Raw genomic sequence first — 19,947 nt, 5'->3', positions numbered from 1 at the left:
CACATTCTTGTCACCCATGCTGGATGGTAGAATCATACACCTGTGTGTATGTCATCTGAGGTTTCGTTATTTCAGGCATCATTGTCTACGTCCATGATTGTCACGTCCATGATGATCGCCTTTTACAGCAAGCATGGGTTGCTGAAGACCTATTCTACCCCAGATCTCCACGGGTCCATTCATTACACTGATGTAGTGACAGTGATAAGGTTTGAACTAAAACCGGGTAACAAAGTAAGTAAGTCTGTCACCCAGACTGGCAATTCATGAATGGATTGTCTGGTTCAGACTCGATTATTTACAGACCATATCGCTGGAATATTGCTGAGTGTGGTGTTAAACAACAAACCAACCAACCCACCAATCCACCAATCCAGACTGGCAAGGTGTCGTTTTTGCAGACAGTTGTCTAGTCTGTAGCCCATCATTCTACCTATCAGAAGATCCTATGCACGTTTGTTACTCTAACCGACAAGTGTCATTATGAAGTGTGACCAACAAGGGAATTGATGTTGTTGATTTTATTCAGAAAGAATCAGTAACAGATCATTCAAAAAGTCAACGCCACAGAATATATTTCAGTTCATAGAATCCAGAATTGGCCCTCAGAATCAGGCAATTAAATTGCATATCATATATGTTAAACACCTTAAGAGTGTACCCACGCAGGCTTGAATGTAGCCTTTATCACAAAAGGCTGACAAATGTAAAGTTTAAATCTCCTGAATTGACAATGAAATTGACAAACGTCAATATGAAAACTAAACCACGAAAACGGAATACCAGAAGGTCTGGTTCGATTTTAGTAAATGGTTTCTACAACTAACATGTCGTCCAATTAGTAAAGGTTAAAGGCCCCAAATGCTTGCCGTTTTCAAAACGTTTTCCCATGTTGTGACCATGAAAGTTTTTGAATAATAATAATATGTTTCTTGATGATGGATGAGCATAAACATCTGAGCTACCCACCTTCTTGATATTTATTTTCAAATGATAATGATTTGTATATAAATGGAGAAAGTCTAATCTTGATCCCACTATATCTGTAGTTATGTAGAGCAGATGGAAAACACCAATCTCTAGGTGTCAGTAGCCCATGCATTGATTAAAGGATTATCCGATAACACGTCGGTTGATTTATCATTTATCAGTTGTTATGCACACTCATTCACTTATGAGATTACAATCCACACAATTCAATATACCGATACTGCTTGATTCCACTGTGAACCCTCATGTGTCTCTGCATGTTACCTGCCTGTGTAAATCCTTTCCCACATTCAACACACTGATACGGCTTGATTCCACTGTGAATCCTCATGTGTGACTTCAGGCTACCTGCCTGTGTAAATCGTTTCCCACATTCAACACACTGATACGGCTTGATTCCACTGTGAACACTCATGTGTGACTGCAGGCTACCTGAATGTGTAAATCCTTTCCCACATTCAACACACTGATACGGCTTGGTTCCAGTGTGAACTCGCATGTGTCTCTGCAGGTCATCTGATAGTGAAAATGTTTTTTCACACACAATGCACTGATACGGCTTGATTCCACTGTGAATCCTCATGTGTGACTGCAGGTTACATGATTGTGTAAATCCTTTCCCACATTCAACACACTGATACGGCTTGATTCCACTGTGAACCCTCATGTGTGACTGCAGCTGATGTGAATGTTTAAATCGTTTCCCACATTCAACACACTGATACGGTTTGATTCCACTGTGAATCCTCATGTGTGACTGCAGGTTACCTGACTGTGTAAATCCTTTCCCACATTCAACACACTGATACGGCTTGATTCCACTGTGAACCCTCATGTGTGACTGCAGTTGATGTGAATGTTTAAATCGTTTCCCACATTCAACACACGGATCAGGCTTGATTCCACTGTGAATTCGCATGTGTCTCTGCAGGCTGCATGATTGAGGAAATCCTTTCCCACATTCATCACACTTGTGAAGCTTGACTTCACTGTGACAAAGCATGTGCCTTTTCATGGCACCAGATTTAATAAATGTTACCCCACACTTTCCACACTGTGATCGCTTTAAAGGACCTCCACGATCTGTGTGTTGCTGGAGATCACCTGTTTCCTGCGTGTCAGCAACACAGTGTTTCTTGAGACGACCTGTTTCCAGCAATTCACTCTCACAGACGGTGATCACACGTGTTCCAGTAACAGAGGCAGTATTCTGTGGTTGGCTTTGTGCTTCCATTATTAACTTCGTGTTATCGTGTTCACTGTAGGTTGCCTGAACTTCTCCACATTATTAAATGGCCTAGCGGGCCCGTGCGCGAAATACACATGTCAGACAGCGCACGTTAATACCCAAACTAAGTATGTCTGTCACCCAGACTACCGTCCCATGAAGATCCGGGGTGGAATGCGTCTTCAGCAACACATGCTTGTCGTAAGAGGCGACTGGTGGGATCAGGTGGTCAGGCTCGCTGACTTGGTTCATGCATGTCATCGATCCCAACTGCGTGGATCAGTGCTCATCATATCCATGACTGGATTGTCTGGTTCAGACTTGATTATTTACAGACCGCCGCCATATAGCTGGAATATTGCTGAGTGTGGTGTTAAACAACAAACCAACCAACCCACCAATCCAGACTGGCAAGGTGTCGTTTTGCAGTGTGACCAACCAGACAGTTGTCTAGTCTGTAGCCCATCATTCTACCTATCAGAAAATCAAGTGTGATCTGTGGAAACAGCTGCCATTCCTGGTCGCCCCCATTCAGCCATTGATGAGGACACTATCCATCAAGTGGAGACCGCCATTTTGGCAGACCGACGCTTAGTTCGTCAGTTAGCACAAGATGTTAAGATCAGTGAAGGGTCTGTGGAAAATATCATCCATCACAATTTGAACATGCATAAGGATTCCCAGGCTGCTCACACCTTTCCAAAAGCAGGAACGAGTCAATGTTCAAAGGATCAGGCAAACTTTTCACTTATCACAAAAGGCTGACAAATGTAACGTTTAAATCTCCTGAATTGACAATGAAATTGACAAACGTCAATATGAAAACTAAACCACGAAAACGGAATACCAGAAGATCTGGTTCGATTTTAGTAAATGGTTTCTACAACTGACATCATCGTCGTAAAGGTTAAAGGCCCCAAATGCTTGCCGATAAATAACACACTTAACATAGATTGCTGTACTTTCAAAACTTTTTCCCATGTTGTGAAGATGAAAGATTTTGAATACAAATAGTGCGTGGCTTGATGATGGATTAGCAAAAAAGTCAAAGTTACCCACCTTCTTGAAGATATATATTTTAAAATCCAATCTTGACCCCACCATATCCGTAGTTATGTAGAGCAGATGGAATACACCAATCTCTAGGTGTCAATAGCCCATGCCTGGATGAAAGGATTACCAGATAACACGGTTGATTTATCGGTGTCTAGCCGGGAGAGCCACATTTCAGAAATGGCTATTGCCGGTAGAGCCACATTTTCAGCTGAGTGCATTTCACCTATTCTACCGGGTAATTAATTAATCCGATTACCGATACCTGTATATGAGTGTCCCACATTTTAATTATACTCCTAATTTAATACTCCCAGACTGAGGGAGGCGACCAGTTCCTACACCGTGTTAGTGACGACATCCTCATCTTCACTACAGAAAAGAACATTGAACATTTGTGTACTGCAGACATTGTATTTCGAGATGGTATATTTTATGCCTGTCCCAAGTTGTTTGATCAGATTTATTGTTTACATGCTGAGGTATTTGGCCATATGTTTCCATTAGTTTACTGTTTGTTGTCCAATCGAACAAAAGAGTGTTATGTCAACATGTTTCAGTACCTATGCGATTTTGCTAGTAGAGGAGGTCTAGAGTTTGCACCACTTACAATTCAGTTGGACTTGGAACGTGCAGCTCACAATGCCGTGACTGATGTATTTCCTGGGACATTAGTTAGAGGGTGTTTCTTTCACTTCACCCAATGTATCTGGAGGAGGGTGCAGAAAGAAGGTCTGGTGATGGACTATAAGGAAGATGAGGAGGTGAAGAAGCTGGTGAGAAGAGCTGATGCCCTCCCTCTAGTACCTCGTGACAAAGTGGATGATGTGTGGCTTGATGCCATTGCTGACTCTCCTTCTGGCCCTAAAGTGACTGCCTTCATGGACTACGTGACAACCAGTTGGGTTCAAGGAGGGGCCTTCATGCCAGAGATTTGGAACCATTTCGAAAACCAAGGCCACCGTACCAACAATCCCTTGGAAGGGTGGCACAACAAGATAAAGAAACTTGCCAAGAAGTACCCGAACATCTACGAGGTAGTGAAGCTATTTCAGCGAGAGCAGTCACTCAAAGAGGTTGCAGTCCTGAGACTCTCTCACCAGCGGTGAGAACATTCACGAAGAAAGAAGTACAAGGCAATCGATGCATGTATTGCAGTAATGCAGTAATGACATTAAATCCATTATGATATTCATATGCTATTCATATTCATCAATGTAAAGTTTTGATGAATATGTTATCCTTGTTGAATAATAAATGAGAAAACAAGCCTTGTTTTGTTATATACGGTAACCTGTTAGAATCACAAAGCATGTTTTGACAGCATAGCCGCGAGAGCCACATTATACAATCACGCAACCATAACCATTGCCGCGAGAGCCACATCAATTTGGGCTATCTATTTTCGAAATGTGGCTTTGCCGGCCTGTAACCGATTTATCATTTCTCAGTTGTTATGCACAGTTAATGAGATTACAATCCACACAATTCAATTAACTGATTTCACTGTGAATCCTCATGTGTGACTTCAGGTGAAATGATTGTGTAAATCCTTTCCCACATTCAACACACTGATATGGCTTGATTCCAGTGTGAATTCGCATGTGTCTCTGCAGGGTATCTGATCGTCTAAATGTTTTCTCACATACATTGCACTGATAAGGTTTGATTCCACTGTGAATTCGCATGTGTTTCTGCAGAAAACGTGATAGTGAAAATGTTTTTTCACACACATTGCACTGATAAGGCTTGATTTCACTGTGACTACCCATGTGTGACTTCAGGCTGCATGAATGTGTAAATGTTTTCCCACATTCACCACACTGATATGGCTTCATCCCAGTGTGAATCCTCATGTGTGTCTGTAGAGTACATGATACTGTAAATGTTTTCCCACATACATTGCACTCAAAAGGCTTGATTCCAGTGTGAATCCTCATGTGTTTCCGCAAATCGCTTGATCGTTTAAATGTTTTCCCACATTCAACACACTGATACGGCTTGATTCCACTGTGAACCCTCATGTGTGACTTCAGGCTGCATGATTGAGTAAATCCTTTCCCACATTCATCACACTTGTGAAGCTTGACTTTATTGTGACAAAGCATGTGTCTTTCCATGGCACCTGATTTAATAAATGTTGCCCCACACTTTCCACACTGTGATCGCTTTGAAGGACCACCACGATCTGTGTGTGTCTGGAGATCACCTGTTTCCAGCGTGTCAGCAACACAGTGTTTCTTGAGACGACCTGTTTCCAGCAATGCACTCTCACGGACGGTGATCACACGTGTTCCAGTAACAGAACCAGTATTCTGTGGTTCGCTTTGTGCTTCCATTATTAACTTCGTGTTATCGTGTTCACTGAAAACAGTTATCACTTTCCTTCATCAAATGAATGCATTAATTTTCCTACAATTTTCCTAACGCTATATGACACAACACGTATCATGATAAACTACCTGATACTGTAAATGTGTTTCCACATTCAACACATCTATTATATCTTTTAATATGTCAATGGTGTCATTTGTTATATTAAACTTTTCTATAATCTCTCCCTGAAATGTATTTAGCTACCGTACCAGGACTGCTGTAATACTTAAGGGCATAGGCATCATGATGTCAAAGGAGAATAGACATGGCTGTGTTGCAAATATAAATCACCAACGCTAGAGAATACAATAATGCAAAATCCAGAGGCCAGATATCAGAGCGAATGAGATGGACCCTACCATTCCACCACTATTACCGATAAAAAAGTGAATGTTTTCCAGTTCTTATACTGGGCGTTCCATATTTCCGCTACACACAGCATACTGGGGGAAAAAGCCATAATCAGCGAAATTTGCGCCATCAAAAACTGTCGCCTCTGGGTCTCTATTTTGTAACAAACTAGTACCCTGTCCTTCGCCTCAACATCACCAGGGGAACCAGTCTATTTTGCTGTCACGTGGTTCATAGATCCCGTTGCATTACAGCTATTTCTAATAAAATCTGCATTTGTAGGAGACATTGTCTTGGTCCTGGAATTGTTTTCGTTCTTTTGACTCACAGAACATTGACGTCTCACGATTTACTAGGTGTGTGTTAGTGACAAACGATTCACGAAGTACTCTCGTTCAGAATATAAACAATTGCTTCATACCTATATATTTAATACTTGAAGTATTTAATTTATTTCTTTATTTCTGTCCGACTTTACAAAATATTATAAACAGTGTCCTGTATCCCCTTAGAGGAACCTTATGCATGTACACTTGCCCTGATAATTCCATGTAAAAGCCTTTTTGCGCATCTTTTATTGTATACTTCTGACACGAAAGGTTGAGAAATGACAAGGTAATAATGGACAAATGTCCAACATTAAATATATATTTGTTTATTTTGAAATAGTCTTTTAAGTATCTTCATTGTTTATCTATTTAAGTTGTCATTTATCTGATGGGAAATACAATCATTGAAATTAACCAGTCTCCCAGTCAATACACGTGATTCTCAATGCTACTGTTGGTTTGAAATGATGGACGTCATTTTAGATCATTACGGTAATAAAGTCAACCGATTCACCGTCGTTCTATTAATACATTCCCATGACCTATTTTATGTTGAGCTCGTAAATGAGAGTTTCCATTTAACAAGTTACATGTATACCTCCTAGACGAAAAGAGTTGACTGTTAATGAAGTCCAGCATTACCGATGCCCAAATTAAGTCCAATGCTCATTCATGGCATAAAATATTTTACTTACAAAACGTTGTTGTTACTATTTTTCTCATTTATCAAACCGTTACCAAATATTGATTAGGAATGACTGTACTTCTATTTTGGTGACCGAAGATTTACACAACATACTTAGGTGACACATATATTTGGAACAGTGCGCATCAATTTGATAACACTCATTAAACGTTTTAGAATATTCAAAATACTTTGAACAATTTAACTTCACAATGAACCTACGCACGTAGTTGAAAGTATACAATATAAACAAAGAGAATCAACTTGAAAGAACACATGAAAATGTCTTACCTTCAGATAGAATCAATGAATGATGATATCAGAGTTACTAGCGTTCCAACATGTATGCCGATGCAGTGTGACTTGGCACTTACTTACTTACTGATATTGGAGATTTAACGTGCGCTTTCCGACTGCAAACGTATGTCGCACACGGCACTTGGCACTCGAACTGCACCTACTTATATAGTGGAAGGACGCATAGCAATCGCTGATTGGTTATTTTTCGAAGACATAAATTACATGTATTATCACCTTTAGTTCCTGGTTGATACAATACAGGTTATCTAGCGGATTATGGTTATTGAAAACAGAGGCTGGCACGTTGAGGGGGGATTATCGTTATTGGTCGGCGTCTTGTTTGTCTGGTAAGGACTGTCACGTAAACAGGCATGCATCTACTAAATTAGGCCTGGCGACATGTTTTTACAACTGATGTGAGTTGTTTTTTGTGAGACATCCAAAGATTGACTGCAAAGATGCATGTGTGAACTCTTGAATATTATATTTATTTTATTTGGATATGAATTATTAATATTTGCACTAAAATAATACTAAACAACCACGACTTCAATGTTGATATTTGTGCTAGAACAGTTTGGTTCTTCATGAACAAAACACTTAGACAATATACTATCCACGGCAAATTCTCACCAAGTGAACTCAGTTACAATGGATTACTTCTAAGCGTCGAGGAGTTATGGCCCTTTTCTTTGTGGTTTTTACTACCTCATAATCGTCTTTTCACCTAATAGTGGAAAATGTTTTTTCTTCATTTGTGGAAAGTCATAAATGGTAACATATCTGATAATGCTTGCACTTATTGGTCTGCGCCACGCAACTGACTTCTATTTGTCCATTGCTGGTTACCATTCAATGATAATTAACCCTCTGTGTTCCATTTGTCCATTACTCTTGCTTTTTACATGTATACATGTTCTCTGAATCCAAGCATTCATTCACCTGATGTTCATCATAACATAGTTAACATCGATAGATGCTCTCTCAAACATAAACATTGATAAACAAATAGCTCATTGTCCAGTGTCAATGTTATGACCACTTCTTGGTATATAGGACATTTTCCCACACTGAATAAAAGTGATCTAAACAACAGCCAACATATACTTTATATCACAGTTCCATTAACAAATTGATAAACAATAATAATATTCATCATCACTTCTAAAGTTCACTTAAAGTCACCAGCTTTAAGCTGTCACGAATATACACGTATTCTAACCAACACAGAAACAGTAAAATGTTACCTATGAACACTGGAGGGACTCATACAACACGCTTTATAACGGCAGTGATAATAGCTCGTTTGATGAAGACCACTATTATAAAGTTTGTGAACGTGTACGTAACGGTACAGAGCACGTGCAGATGGAAACGCTCGAGCTCAACATGCCCATCCCATACAAGGAAGTCGAACGAGAGGTTTAACACACCAAAAAAGGCAAAGCTGTCCATCTGGATGGTGTTCCAGTTGAAGTTTTACAGACCTCTCACTGCATAAAAGTATTGCATGAATTAGTCAGTTACTGCTTTGATTATTCTGTGTCACCTACACAGTGGAACCAAGGACTTATTAGCCCCATACCAAAAGATAAAAGTGTCCCGACTGATCCTCTGTCGGATGGAGGTATTAATTTTGTGTCTTTACCATGTAAAATATATACAGGCGTTTTGAAAAAAGAATCAGGAACTGGCTTGAGAAGAACAGTATATTGTCTCAGGAACAAAATGGTTTCCGTTCTGACAGAAACTGTATCGACAATTTGTATACTTTATATAATGTGATAAATAATAAGAAATCTGCTGGACTATCAACCTATGTGTGTTTTATAGACTTGAAGAAAGCATTTGACACTGCTGACCGCAATTGTCAATGGTTTAAACTTATGTCTGTTGGAGTACAAGGGAAGATGTTGAAAGCTGTTCAAGCCCTATATCAAGATGTGAGATGTGCAGTACGCGTTGATGACTATATAACAGATTCTTTTAATGTTTCCAAGGGTGTTAAGCAAGGTTGCAAATTGTCACCAACTCTATTCTATATATAGAAATGATCTAGCCATGGAGACAACGAATCTCAAATGGGATGTACCATTGGATAACGAAATGTTATCCATTTTGTTATACGCTGATGATATTGGGAAGCATATCTCCAAAATATGTTAGATATTGTAATTACTTGGTGTTTAAAATGGCGGATTAGCATTTATGATGGCAACACAAATTGTCCATTTTCGGAAGAAATCTTTCGTTAGATCCTGTTATCAGTTTTCATGTGGCAATACTCCATTTCTTATGAGAGCGTTACCGTTATCTAGGATTGTGTTTAAACGAATATTAAGACATGCACAAGACCATGAAAGAGCTTTGTAAGTCCGCTAGTAGAGCGGTATCTGCTCTGCGCACTAAGTATAGTTATGCTGGCGGAATGTTATATGATGTTTTTACGAAGTTGTATAAATCGCTGGTTGAACCAGTTTTGTTTTATGGTGCCAGTACTACTACCTATGGTATTCCTCAGCACTAATACTCAGCATGCTGAATGAGATCCTCTCTACATGGACACGCCCGGTGATTGTTGAGATCACAAATACTATCTACAGTCAGTCAAGATGGCAGTGTATATTCATTTCCAGCATCCTATTAAAATTAGTGATAAATGTGAGAGAAACTTAAAATAGTCCCCACCCCACTTCCACTTATTAATTCTTAAAAAAAACAGTTGGGAGTGGGGAAATTTGCCATTAATAAATTCAAGTGAATGAGTGAGTTTGATTTTGCACCGCTTTTATCAATATTCCAGCAATATCACGGCGGGGGACACAAGAAATGGGCTTCACACATTGTACCCATGGCGAGAATCGAACCCGGGTCTTCGACGTGATGAGCTAACGTTTTAACCACTAGGCTACCCGACCGCCCTATTGTCTTTGCCGGTGATGTGTATGTTGTTCGGTCATTTCACAGTTGATCTTCGGACATTCGAATGTGGTCCTGTTATGGGTTTTTTGACACATTATGTTTGTTGGTTGGTTGGTTTGTTGTTTTACGCCGCACTCAGCAATATTCCAGTTTTATGACGTCTGTCTGTAAGTAATCGAGTCTCAACAAAACAATCCAGTGATTGACATCGTGAGCATCGGTCCACGCAGTTTGGATCAAAGACATGCATCAAACAAGTCAGCGAGCCTGACAAACCAGTCGCCTCTTACGACAAGCATAGTCGCCTTTTACGGCAAGCATGGATTCTGAAGACCTATTCTAGCCCGGATCTGATGTCTACCGTGATTTGAACCCATAATCATAGGTTTCTGAAGTGACGCAATCCTTATGTGTGGCTTCCGGCTACCTGGCTGTAAATTCTTTCTCACATTCAACACACTCAGCAGGCACATGACATTGTTTCAGTGTTTAAATTTGGAACAGCCCCCATATAAAGAACACTAAAAACTCTTAACCCTTATCCGCTATCAAAAGCAAAAACACAAACACCGTTTAAAACTAATACTTCAGACACCTAATAGGGCCACCAATGTTATTAAACTAGGCAAAGACTAAGAACTAGATTATCTAACCCCAAACAGGCCTACTAGACCACATTTAAAAAACAAACAAACAAAACACAACAAACAAGCTACCAATAAAATATAAACCACAAATCATAAAAACACACAACCACAACTCCTTTAGTTCACCCACCTTTTTAGCATGGCATATTTCAAAACACAAAAATTCCGCCAAAATTGATGAAGCAACCATAAACCCCCTCCAGGTTGAATGACCTTCTCCACCACATTATTAAATGGCCTGGCGGGCCCGTGCGCGAAATACACATGTCAGACAGCGCACATTAAAACCCAAACTAAGTAAGTCTGTCACCCAGACTAGCGACCCATGAAGATCCGGGGTGGAATGCGTCTTCAGCAACACATGCTTGTCGTAAGAGGCGACTGGTGGGATCAGGTGGTCAGACTCGCTGACATGGTTCATGCATGTCATCGATCCCAACTGCGTGGATGAGTGCTCATCATATCCATGACTGGCTTGTCTGGTTCAGACTCGATTATTTACAGACCGCCGCCATATAGATGGAATATTGTTGAGTGTGGTGTTAAACAACAAACCAACCAACACACCAATTCAGACTGGCAAGGTGTCGTTTTGCATTGTGACCAACCAGACAGTTGTCTTATCTGTAGCCCATCATTCTACCTATCAGAAGATCATATGCACGTTTGTTACTCTAACCGACAAGTGTCATTATGAAGTGTGACCAACAAGGGAGCTACTAACGATTCATATTGATTCAATATTTTATTCAGAAAGAATCAGTAACAGATCATTCAAAAAGTCAACGCCACAGAATATATTTCAGTTCAAAGAATCCAGAATTGGCTCTTTTTTCAGGCAATTAAATTGCATATTATATATGTTAAACAACCTCAGAGTGTACCCACGCAGGCTTGGATATAGCCTTTATCACAAAAGGCTGACAAAGTTTAAATTGACGATGAAATTGACAAACGTCAATATGAAAATAAAACCACGACAACGGAAACCAGAAGGTCTGGTTCGATTTTAGTAAATGGTTTCAACACAACTGACATCGTCGTCCAATTAGTAAACGGCCCCAAATGGTTGCCGATAATTAACACACTTAACATAGATTGGTGTACTTTCAAAACGTTTTCCCATGTTGTGACCATGAAAGATTTTGAATAATAATAATGTGTGTCATGATGATGGATTAGCAAAAAATCTCAGATACCCACCTACTTGAAGACATATATTTTAAAATAATAATAATTTGTATATAAATGGAGAAAGTCTAATTTTGACCCCACTATATCTGTAGTTATGTAGAGCAGATGGAATACACCAATCTCTAGGTGTCAGTAGCCCATGCATGAATTAAAGGATTACCCAAAAACACGACGGTTGATTTATCATTTATCAGTTGTTATGCACACTCATTCACTTATACGATACGGCTTGATTCCTGTGAACTGTGAACCCTCGTGTGTCTCTGCAGGTGAGATGATTGTGCAAATCCTTTCCCACATTCAACACACTGATACGGCTTGATTCCACTGTGAATCCTCATGTGGGACTGCAGGTTACATGATTGTCCAAATCCTTTCCCACATTCAACACACTGATACGGCTTGATTCCACTATGAATCCTAATGTGTCTCTGCAGGTTAGATGATTGTGTAAATCCTTTCCCACATTCAACACACTGATACGGCTTGATTCCACTGTGAATCCTAATGTGGGACTGCAGCTGATTTGAATGAGTTAATCCTTTCCCACATTCATCACACTGATACAGCTTGATTCCACTGTGAATCCTCATGTGTGACTGCGGGTTAGATGATTGTGTAAATTCTTTCCCACATTCAACACACTGATACGGCTTGATTCCACTGTGGATCCTTATGTGTGACTGCAGGTTACATGAGTGTGCAAATCCTTTCCCACATTCAACACACTGATACGGCTTGATTCCACTATGAATCCTCATGTGTGACTGCAGGTGACCTGATTGTGCAAATCCTTTCCCACATTCAACACACTGATAAGGCTTGATTCCACTGTGAATCCTCATGTGGGTCTGCAGGCTACCTGATTGTGTAAATCTTTTCCCACATTCAACACACTGATAAGGCTTGATTCCAGTGTGAACTCGCATGTGTCTCTGCAGGGCATCTGATAGTTTAAATGTTTTCTCACACACATTGCAATGATAAGGTTTGATTCCACTGTGAATCCTCATGTGTTTCTGCAGGGTTTTTGATAATGTAAATGTTTTCTCACATACATTGCTCTGATAAGGTTTGATTCCACTGTGAATCCTCATGTGGGTCTCCAGGCTACCTGATTGTGTAAATCTTTTCCCACATTCAACACACTGATAAGGCTTGATTCCAGTGTGAACTCGCATGTGTCTCTGCAGGGCATCTGATAATGTAAATGTTTTCTCACATACATTGCACTCAAAAGGCTTAATTCCACTGTGAATCATCATGTGTCTCTTCAAAGTACTTGATCGTGTAAATGTTTTCCCACACTCACCACACTGATAGGGCTTCACCCCAGTGTGAATCCTCATGTGTTTCTGCAGAGTTTTTGATAATGAAAATGTTTTCTCACATACATTGCACTCAAAAGGCTTGATTCCACTGTGAAACCTCATGTGTGTCTGCAAAGCACTTGATCGTGTAAATGTTTTCCCACATTCAACACACTGAGAGCCAGTATTCTGTGGCTGGCTTTGTGCTTCCATTATCAACTTTGTGTTATCGTGTTCACTGAAAACATAAATGCGTTGTGACGATCCTTTATCAAATGAATGCATTTCCTACAGATGTTTTCACAATTACAACTCGGGCTGGGACCACACATAATATGACACAATATATATAATGATAAACTACCTGATACTGTAAATGTGTTTCTACATTCAACACATCCATTATATCTTGTATCTTATAATATGTCAATGGGGTTATTTGGTATATCTTTTCTACAATCTCTCCCTGAAGTGTATTTAGCTACCGTACCATGACTGCTGTAATACTTTAAAGGGCATAGGTGTCATGCTGTCAAAGACACATATAAATCGCCAACGCTAGAGAATACAATAATGTAACATCCAGAGGCCAGATATCAGAGCCAATGAGATAGACCCTATCAATCCACCACTATTACCGATTAAAAAGTGATATTTTTCTAGTTCTTATACTGGGTGTTCCATATTTCCGCTACACACAGCATATTGGGGGGAAAAGGCATAATCAGCGAAATTTGCGCCATCCAAAACTGTCGCCTCTGGGTACGACCACTGGGCTTTGTGACAGCAGTCACAGCTCGGACCGCTGATGTCTCTATTTTTCTCTAACTAGTACCCTGCCCTTCGCCTCAACGGCGCCAGGGACCAGTCTCTTTTTCTGTCACTTGGTTCATAGATCCCGTTGCATTACAACTATTTCTAATAAAATATGCATTTGTAGGAAACATTGTCTTAGTCCTGGAATTATTTTTGATCTTTTGATTCACAGAACATTGACGTTCCACGATTTACCAGGTGTGTGTTAGTGACAAACGATTCACGAAGTACTCTCGTTCAGAATATAAACAATTGCTTCATACATTTATATTTTAATACTTGAAGTATTTAATTTATTACTTTATTTCTGCCCTATTTTACAAAATAGATATAAACAGTGCCCCGTATCCCCTTAGTGGAACCTTATGCATGTACACTTGCCCTGATAATTCCATGTAAAAGCCTTTGCGCATCTTTCATTGTATACTTCTGACACGAAAGGTTGAGAAATGACAAGGTAATAATGGACAAATGTCCAACATTAAATATATATTTGTTTATTTTGAAATATTCTTTTGAGTATCTTCATTGTTTATCTATTCAAGTTGTCATTTATGTCATGGGAAACACAGTCGTTGATCACAGTCACAGTCTCCCAATCAATACTCGTGATTCGCAATGCTACTGTCAGTTTGAAATTATGGACGTCATTTTAGATTATTAGGGTAATAAAGTCAACCGACTCACCGTCGTTCTATCAATACATGTCCCATGACCTATTTTATTTTGAGCTCTTATATAGGAGTTACATGTATACTTCCTAGACGAAAAAAGTTGACTGTTAATGAAGTCCAGCATTACCGATGACCATTGTAGTCCAATGCTCATTCACGACATAAAATAATTTACTTACAAAACGTTGTTGTTACTTTATTTCTCATTTATCAAACCGTTACAAATTAGGATTAACTGTACTTCTATTTTGGTGACCGAAGATTTACACAACATACTTAGGTGACACATATAGTTGGAACAGTGGAACAATTTGATGTTCAAAACACTCATGAAACGTTATAGGATATTCAAAATACATTGAACAATATAACTTCACAATAAACCTATGCACGTAATTGAAAGAATACAATATTAACAAAGAGAAATCAACTTGAAAGAACACATGAAAATGTCTTACCTTCAGATAAAATCAATGAATGATGATATACGTGTTGCTAGCTTTCCAAAATGTATTCGGATGCAGTGTGACTTGGCATTCGAACTGCACCTACTTATATAGAGGAAGGACGCACAGCAATCGCTGATCGGTTATTTTTCGAAGACATTAATTCCATTTATTATCACCTTTAGTTCCCGGTGAACAATACAGATTATCTAGCGGATTATGTTTATTGAAAACAGAGGCTGACACTTTGAGGGGGGATTATCGTTATTGGTCGGCGTGTTGTTTATCTGGTAGGACTGTCATGTAAACAGGCATGCATCTACTAAATTAGGCCTGGCGACATGTTTTTACAACTGATGTGAGTTGTTTTTTGTGAGACATCCGAAGATTGACTGCAAAGATGCATGTGTGAACTCTTGAATATTATATTTATTTTATTTGGAAATGAATTATTAATATTTTCCCTAAGACAATACCAAATAAACACGACTTCGATGTTGATTTTTGTGTTAGAACAGTTTGGTTCTTCATGAACAAAACATTATGACAATATACTATCGACGACAAATTCTCACCAAGTGAACTCAGTTACAATGGATTACTTCTAAGCGTCGCGGAGTTATGGCCCTTTTCTTTGTGGTGTTTAATACCTCATAATCGTCTTTTCACCTGATAGTGGAAAATGTTTTTTTATTCATTTGTGGAAAGCCATAAATCGTGGCCAGGGAACATATCTGATAATGCTTGCACTTATCGATTTAATTGGTCTGTGCCACGCAACTGACTTCTATTTGTCCATTGCTGATTACCATTCAGTGATAATTAACCCTCCGTGTTCCATTTGTCCATTACTCTTGCTTTTACGTGTACATTATACATGCTCTCTGCATCCAAGAATTCATTCACCTGATGTTCCTCATAACATATAGTTAACATCGATAGATGCTCTCTTAAACATAAACATTGATAAACAGTGTCAATGTTATGACCACTTCGTTGTATATAGGACATTTCCCCATACTGAATAAAAGTGATGTAAACAACAGCCAACATATACTTTATATTACAGTTCTATTAACAAATTGACAAACAATAATACTATTCATCATCACTTCTAAAGTTCACTAAATGCCACCAGGTTTAAGCTGTCACAAATATACACGTATTCTAACCAAGTCTGATCTACCCACTTAGAACGAAAGAAATAACCCCCCCCCAAAAAAAAAAAACCACAGAAGTAGTCAAATGTTACCTATGAACACCGGAGGGACTCGAACAACACGCTTTATAACGGCAGTGATAACAGCTCGTTTGATGAAGGCCACTATTATAAAGTTTGTGAACGTGTAGGTAACGGTACAGAGCACGTGCAGATGGATACGCTCGAGCTCAACATGCCCATCCCATACAAGGAAGTCGAACGAGAGGTTTAACACACCAAAAAATGCAAAGCTGTCCATCTGGATGGTGTTCCAGTTGAAGTTTTACAGACCTCTCACTGCATAAAAGTATTGCATAACTTAGTCAGTTACTGCTTTGATTATTCTGTGTCACCTACACAGTGGAACCAAGGACTTATTAGCCCCATACCAAAAGATAAAAGTGTCCCGACTGATCCGCTGTCATATAGAGGTATTAATTTTGTGTCTATACCATGTAAAATATATGCAGGCGTTTTGAAAAAAGAATCAGGAACTGGCTTGAGAAGAACAGTATATTGTCTCAGGAACAAAATGGTTTCCGTTCTGACAGAAACTGTATCGACAATTTGTATACTTTATATAATGTGATAAATAATAGGAAATCTGCTTGACTATGAACTTATGTGTGTTTTATAGGCTTAAAGAAAGTATTTGACACTGCTGACCGCAATTGTCAATGGTTTAAACTTATGTCTGTTGGAGTACAAGGGAAGATGTTGAAAGCTGTTCAAGCCCTATATCAAGATGTGAGATGTGAAGTACGCGTTAATGACTATATAACAGATTCTTTTAATGTTTCCAAGGGTGTTAAGCAAGGTTGCAAATTGTCAGCAACTCTATTTTCTATATATAGAAATGATCTAGCCACGGAGATAACGAATCTCACATGGGATGTACCATTGGATAACGAAATGTTATCCATTTTGTTATACACTGATGATATTGGGAAGCATATCTCCAAAATATGTTAGATATTGTAATTACTTGGTGTTTAAAATGGCGTATTAGCATTAATGATGACAACACAAATTGTCCATTTTCGGAAGAAATCTGTTGTTAGATCTTGTTAGTGATCAGTTTTCGTGTGGCAATACTCACATTTCTTATGATAGCGCTTACTGTTATCTAGGATTGTGTTTAAACGAATATTTAGACATGCACAAGACCGGGAAAGAGCTTTGTAAGTCTGCTCGTAGAGTGTTATCTGCTCTGCACACTAAGTATATTTATGCTGGTGGAATGTCATATGATGTTTTTACGAAGTTAAATATCGCTGCTTGAACCAGTTTTGTTTTATGGTGCCTCTATATAGGGCTTACATAGTGTTAAAGAAGTTGAGGTTGTGCAAAATAAGGCTGACAGGATGTTTTTTGGTTTAAATAAATATGCTCCTGTTCTTGCAAGTCGAGGGAATATGGGCTGGTGCTCAGTTTTGGTTACTCAGAAAATAGAATGTTTCAGATATCTTTTCAGACTTAAATCTATGCAGCAAGAGTGCCTGCTTAATATTATTCACCGATGGTCTAAATGTTTTACAACATCTTGGGATGGTAAAATTATGAACCTTTTGAACCAGTATAATTGTACTCACTTACTGGAAATCAGAAATCAAAAACGTTTTATTTTGAGATGACACAGTTAATTGGCACACTTCGCTTTGGAATGATACAGGTAATGCGAAAGGAAATAAGTTACATACCTAAAGAAAATATAATGTGATATGCGAAAAGAAGAATTTTTTATTTACTCAATGAATTCAAACGTTAAACAAAAATTGCTTGCCGCAATGCTTTTTAAAATGTTTAAGAGACGACAGTCGTCGCCTTGATTATTAAATTAACTCTCTCTCTACCTATCCTTTCTTTTTCTTTCGTTGTTGAATCGAGGAGTTTGTTATTGTTTCCTGTGAGTCTTCTGATTTCGTAGCTTAATTCCCCAGCTCTCACATTATATGACACTTTAATAAACATTTTACAACTACTACCTATGGAATTCCTCAGCACTAATACTCAACATGCTTAGAGAGCAAGTGTCAAAATCACAAACCTAAATGAGATCCTCTCTACATGGACACGCCCGGTGATTGTTGAGATCACAAAGACTATCTACAGTCAGTCAAGATGGCAGTGTATATTCATTTCCAGCATCCTATTAAAATTAGTGATAAATGTGAGAGAAACTTAAAATAGTCCCCGCCCCACTTCCACTTATTAATTCTTAAAAAAAACAAGAACTGTTTGGGGGTGGGGAAATGTACCGTTACTAAATTCAAGTGAGTGAGTGAGTGGGTGAGTTTGATTTTACACCGCTTTTAGCAATATTCCAGCAATATCACGGCGGGGGACACAAGAAATGGGCTTCACACATTGTATCCATGTCGGGAATCGAACCCGGGTCTTCGACGTGACGAGGTAATGCTTTAACCACAAGGCTATCCGACCGCATCCCCCCACCCCAAATTCTTGGTGTACTTGGTGGTATGTAGTATGACACTTATACGAATATCTCTCACATAGACATTCATGAAAATAATGAAAAAGCAGACACACTGGCGAAGCTGGCTCTCTACAATGTGGAGACAATAGAGATAAAAGCAAGATCAAAGCCTCCATAGCCCAAAGATGGCAAGCCAAGTGGGACAAACGTAAGATTGGCAGACGGCTACACAAAATTCAGCCAAGATCCACCAAAAGCCATCTCATACTCAAATGAAAGGAGAGTAGAAATTGCCATCTCACGCCTCAGACCAAGTCACAAAAAGCACTTTGACAAGGTTTGTCCATCTTGCAATCAACTTGAATCCATTGCTCACTTGCTACGGGAATGTCTTGTGGTTTAAAGTGTTCGCTCATCACGTCCAAGACCCGGGTTCGATTCCCGACATGGGTACAATGTGTGAAGCCCATTTATAGTGTACCCCGCCGTGATATTTCTCGAATATTGCTTAAAGAGGCTTAAAATCAAAAACACTCACTATGGACGTTTCAATGATTGCATCAAACACATCATTAAACTTATCAGAAGACCGCATGCACGTCCGTTACTCGGACTGGCAATGTGTCATTTTGAAGTGGGGCCAACGAGACAGGTAGATTGATGGGCTACAGGCTAGACAATATATGCTATCAAAAGCCCACATGGAGACGAGATCGTGCAACATCACATCATCGTGGGGGACTTTTACAACAAGATAACAAAAGACAGGTTCAGGACAGATTTCTCTCCGATTGAGCATGTATAGGATGTTTTGGATCGCCGTGTGCCTCGACGGAATCCAATAAACTAACTGTGTTAGTTTTCGGTTTTTAAGAGAATAAATATATTTGGTATTCTCAAAAGTCCTTTCATATTGATTTAAACAATGTTTTATTCAAGAATGATCAGTAACATGAAATTCAAAACGTCTTCGCCACAGAATAAAGTA

General features: G+C 39.1%; 2 protein-coding genes across 2 annotated transcripts in view; both read right to left on the bottom strand.

The window, feature by feature from the left end:
* Positions 1 to 19,947, bottom strand: part of LOC139456069 (zinc finger protein 91-like) — an 89,578-nt gene that overhangs the window by 30,406 nt on the left and 39,225 nt on the right. Inside the window, exons 4-5 of the mRNA XM_071237574.1 lie at positions 12,302 to 13,584; positions 1,206 to 1,974 (exon numbers count right to left, since the gene is read on the bottom strand). Of these exons, the coding sequence (XP_071093675.1) occupies positions 1,206 to 1,974; positions 12,302 to 13,584 (2,052 nt within the window). The remainder of the gene's footprint in view (positions 1 to 1,205; positions 1,975 to 12,301; positions 13,585 to 19,947) is intronic.
* Positions 4,765 to 5,610, bottom strand: LOC139456186 (zinc finger protein 235-like). Its single transcript, XM_071237742.1, has one exon. The coding sequence runs from the start codon at positions 5,608 to 5,610 to the stop codon at positions 4,765 to 4,767; it is 846 nt and encodes a 281-aa protein (XP_071093843.1).

Source organism: Haliotis cracherodii, unplaced genomic scaffold, assembly GCF_022045235.1.
Source record: "Haliotis cracherodii isolate W230 unplaced genomic scaffold, xgHalCrac1.p SCAF_11, whole genome shotgun sequence".
Taxonomy (NCBI): domain Eukaryota; kingdom Metazoa; phylum Mollusca; class Gastropoda; order Lepetellida; family Haliotidae; genus Haliotis; species Haliotis cracherodii.
This window is presented reverse-complemented; position numbering and strand designations above follow the sequence as displayed.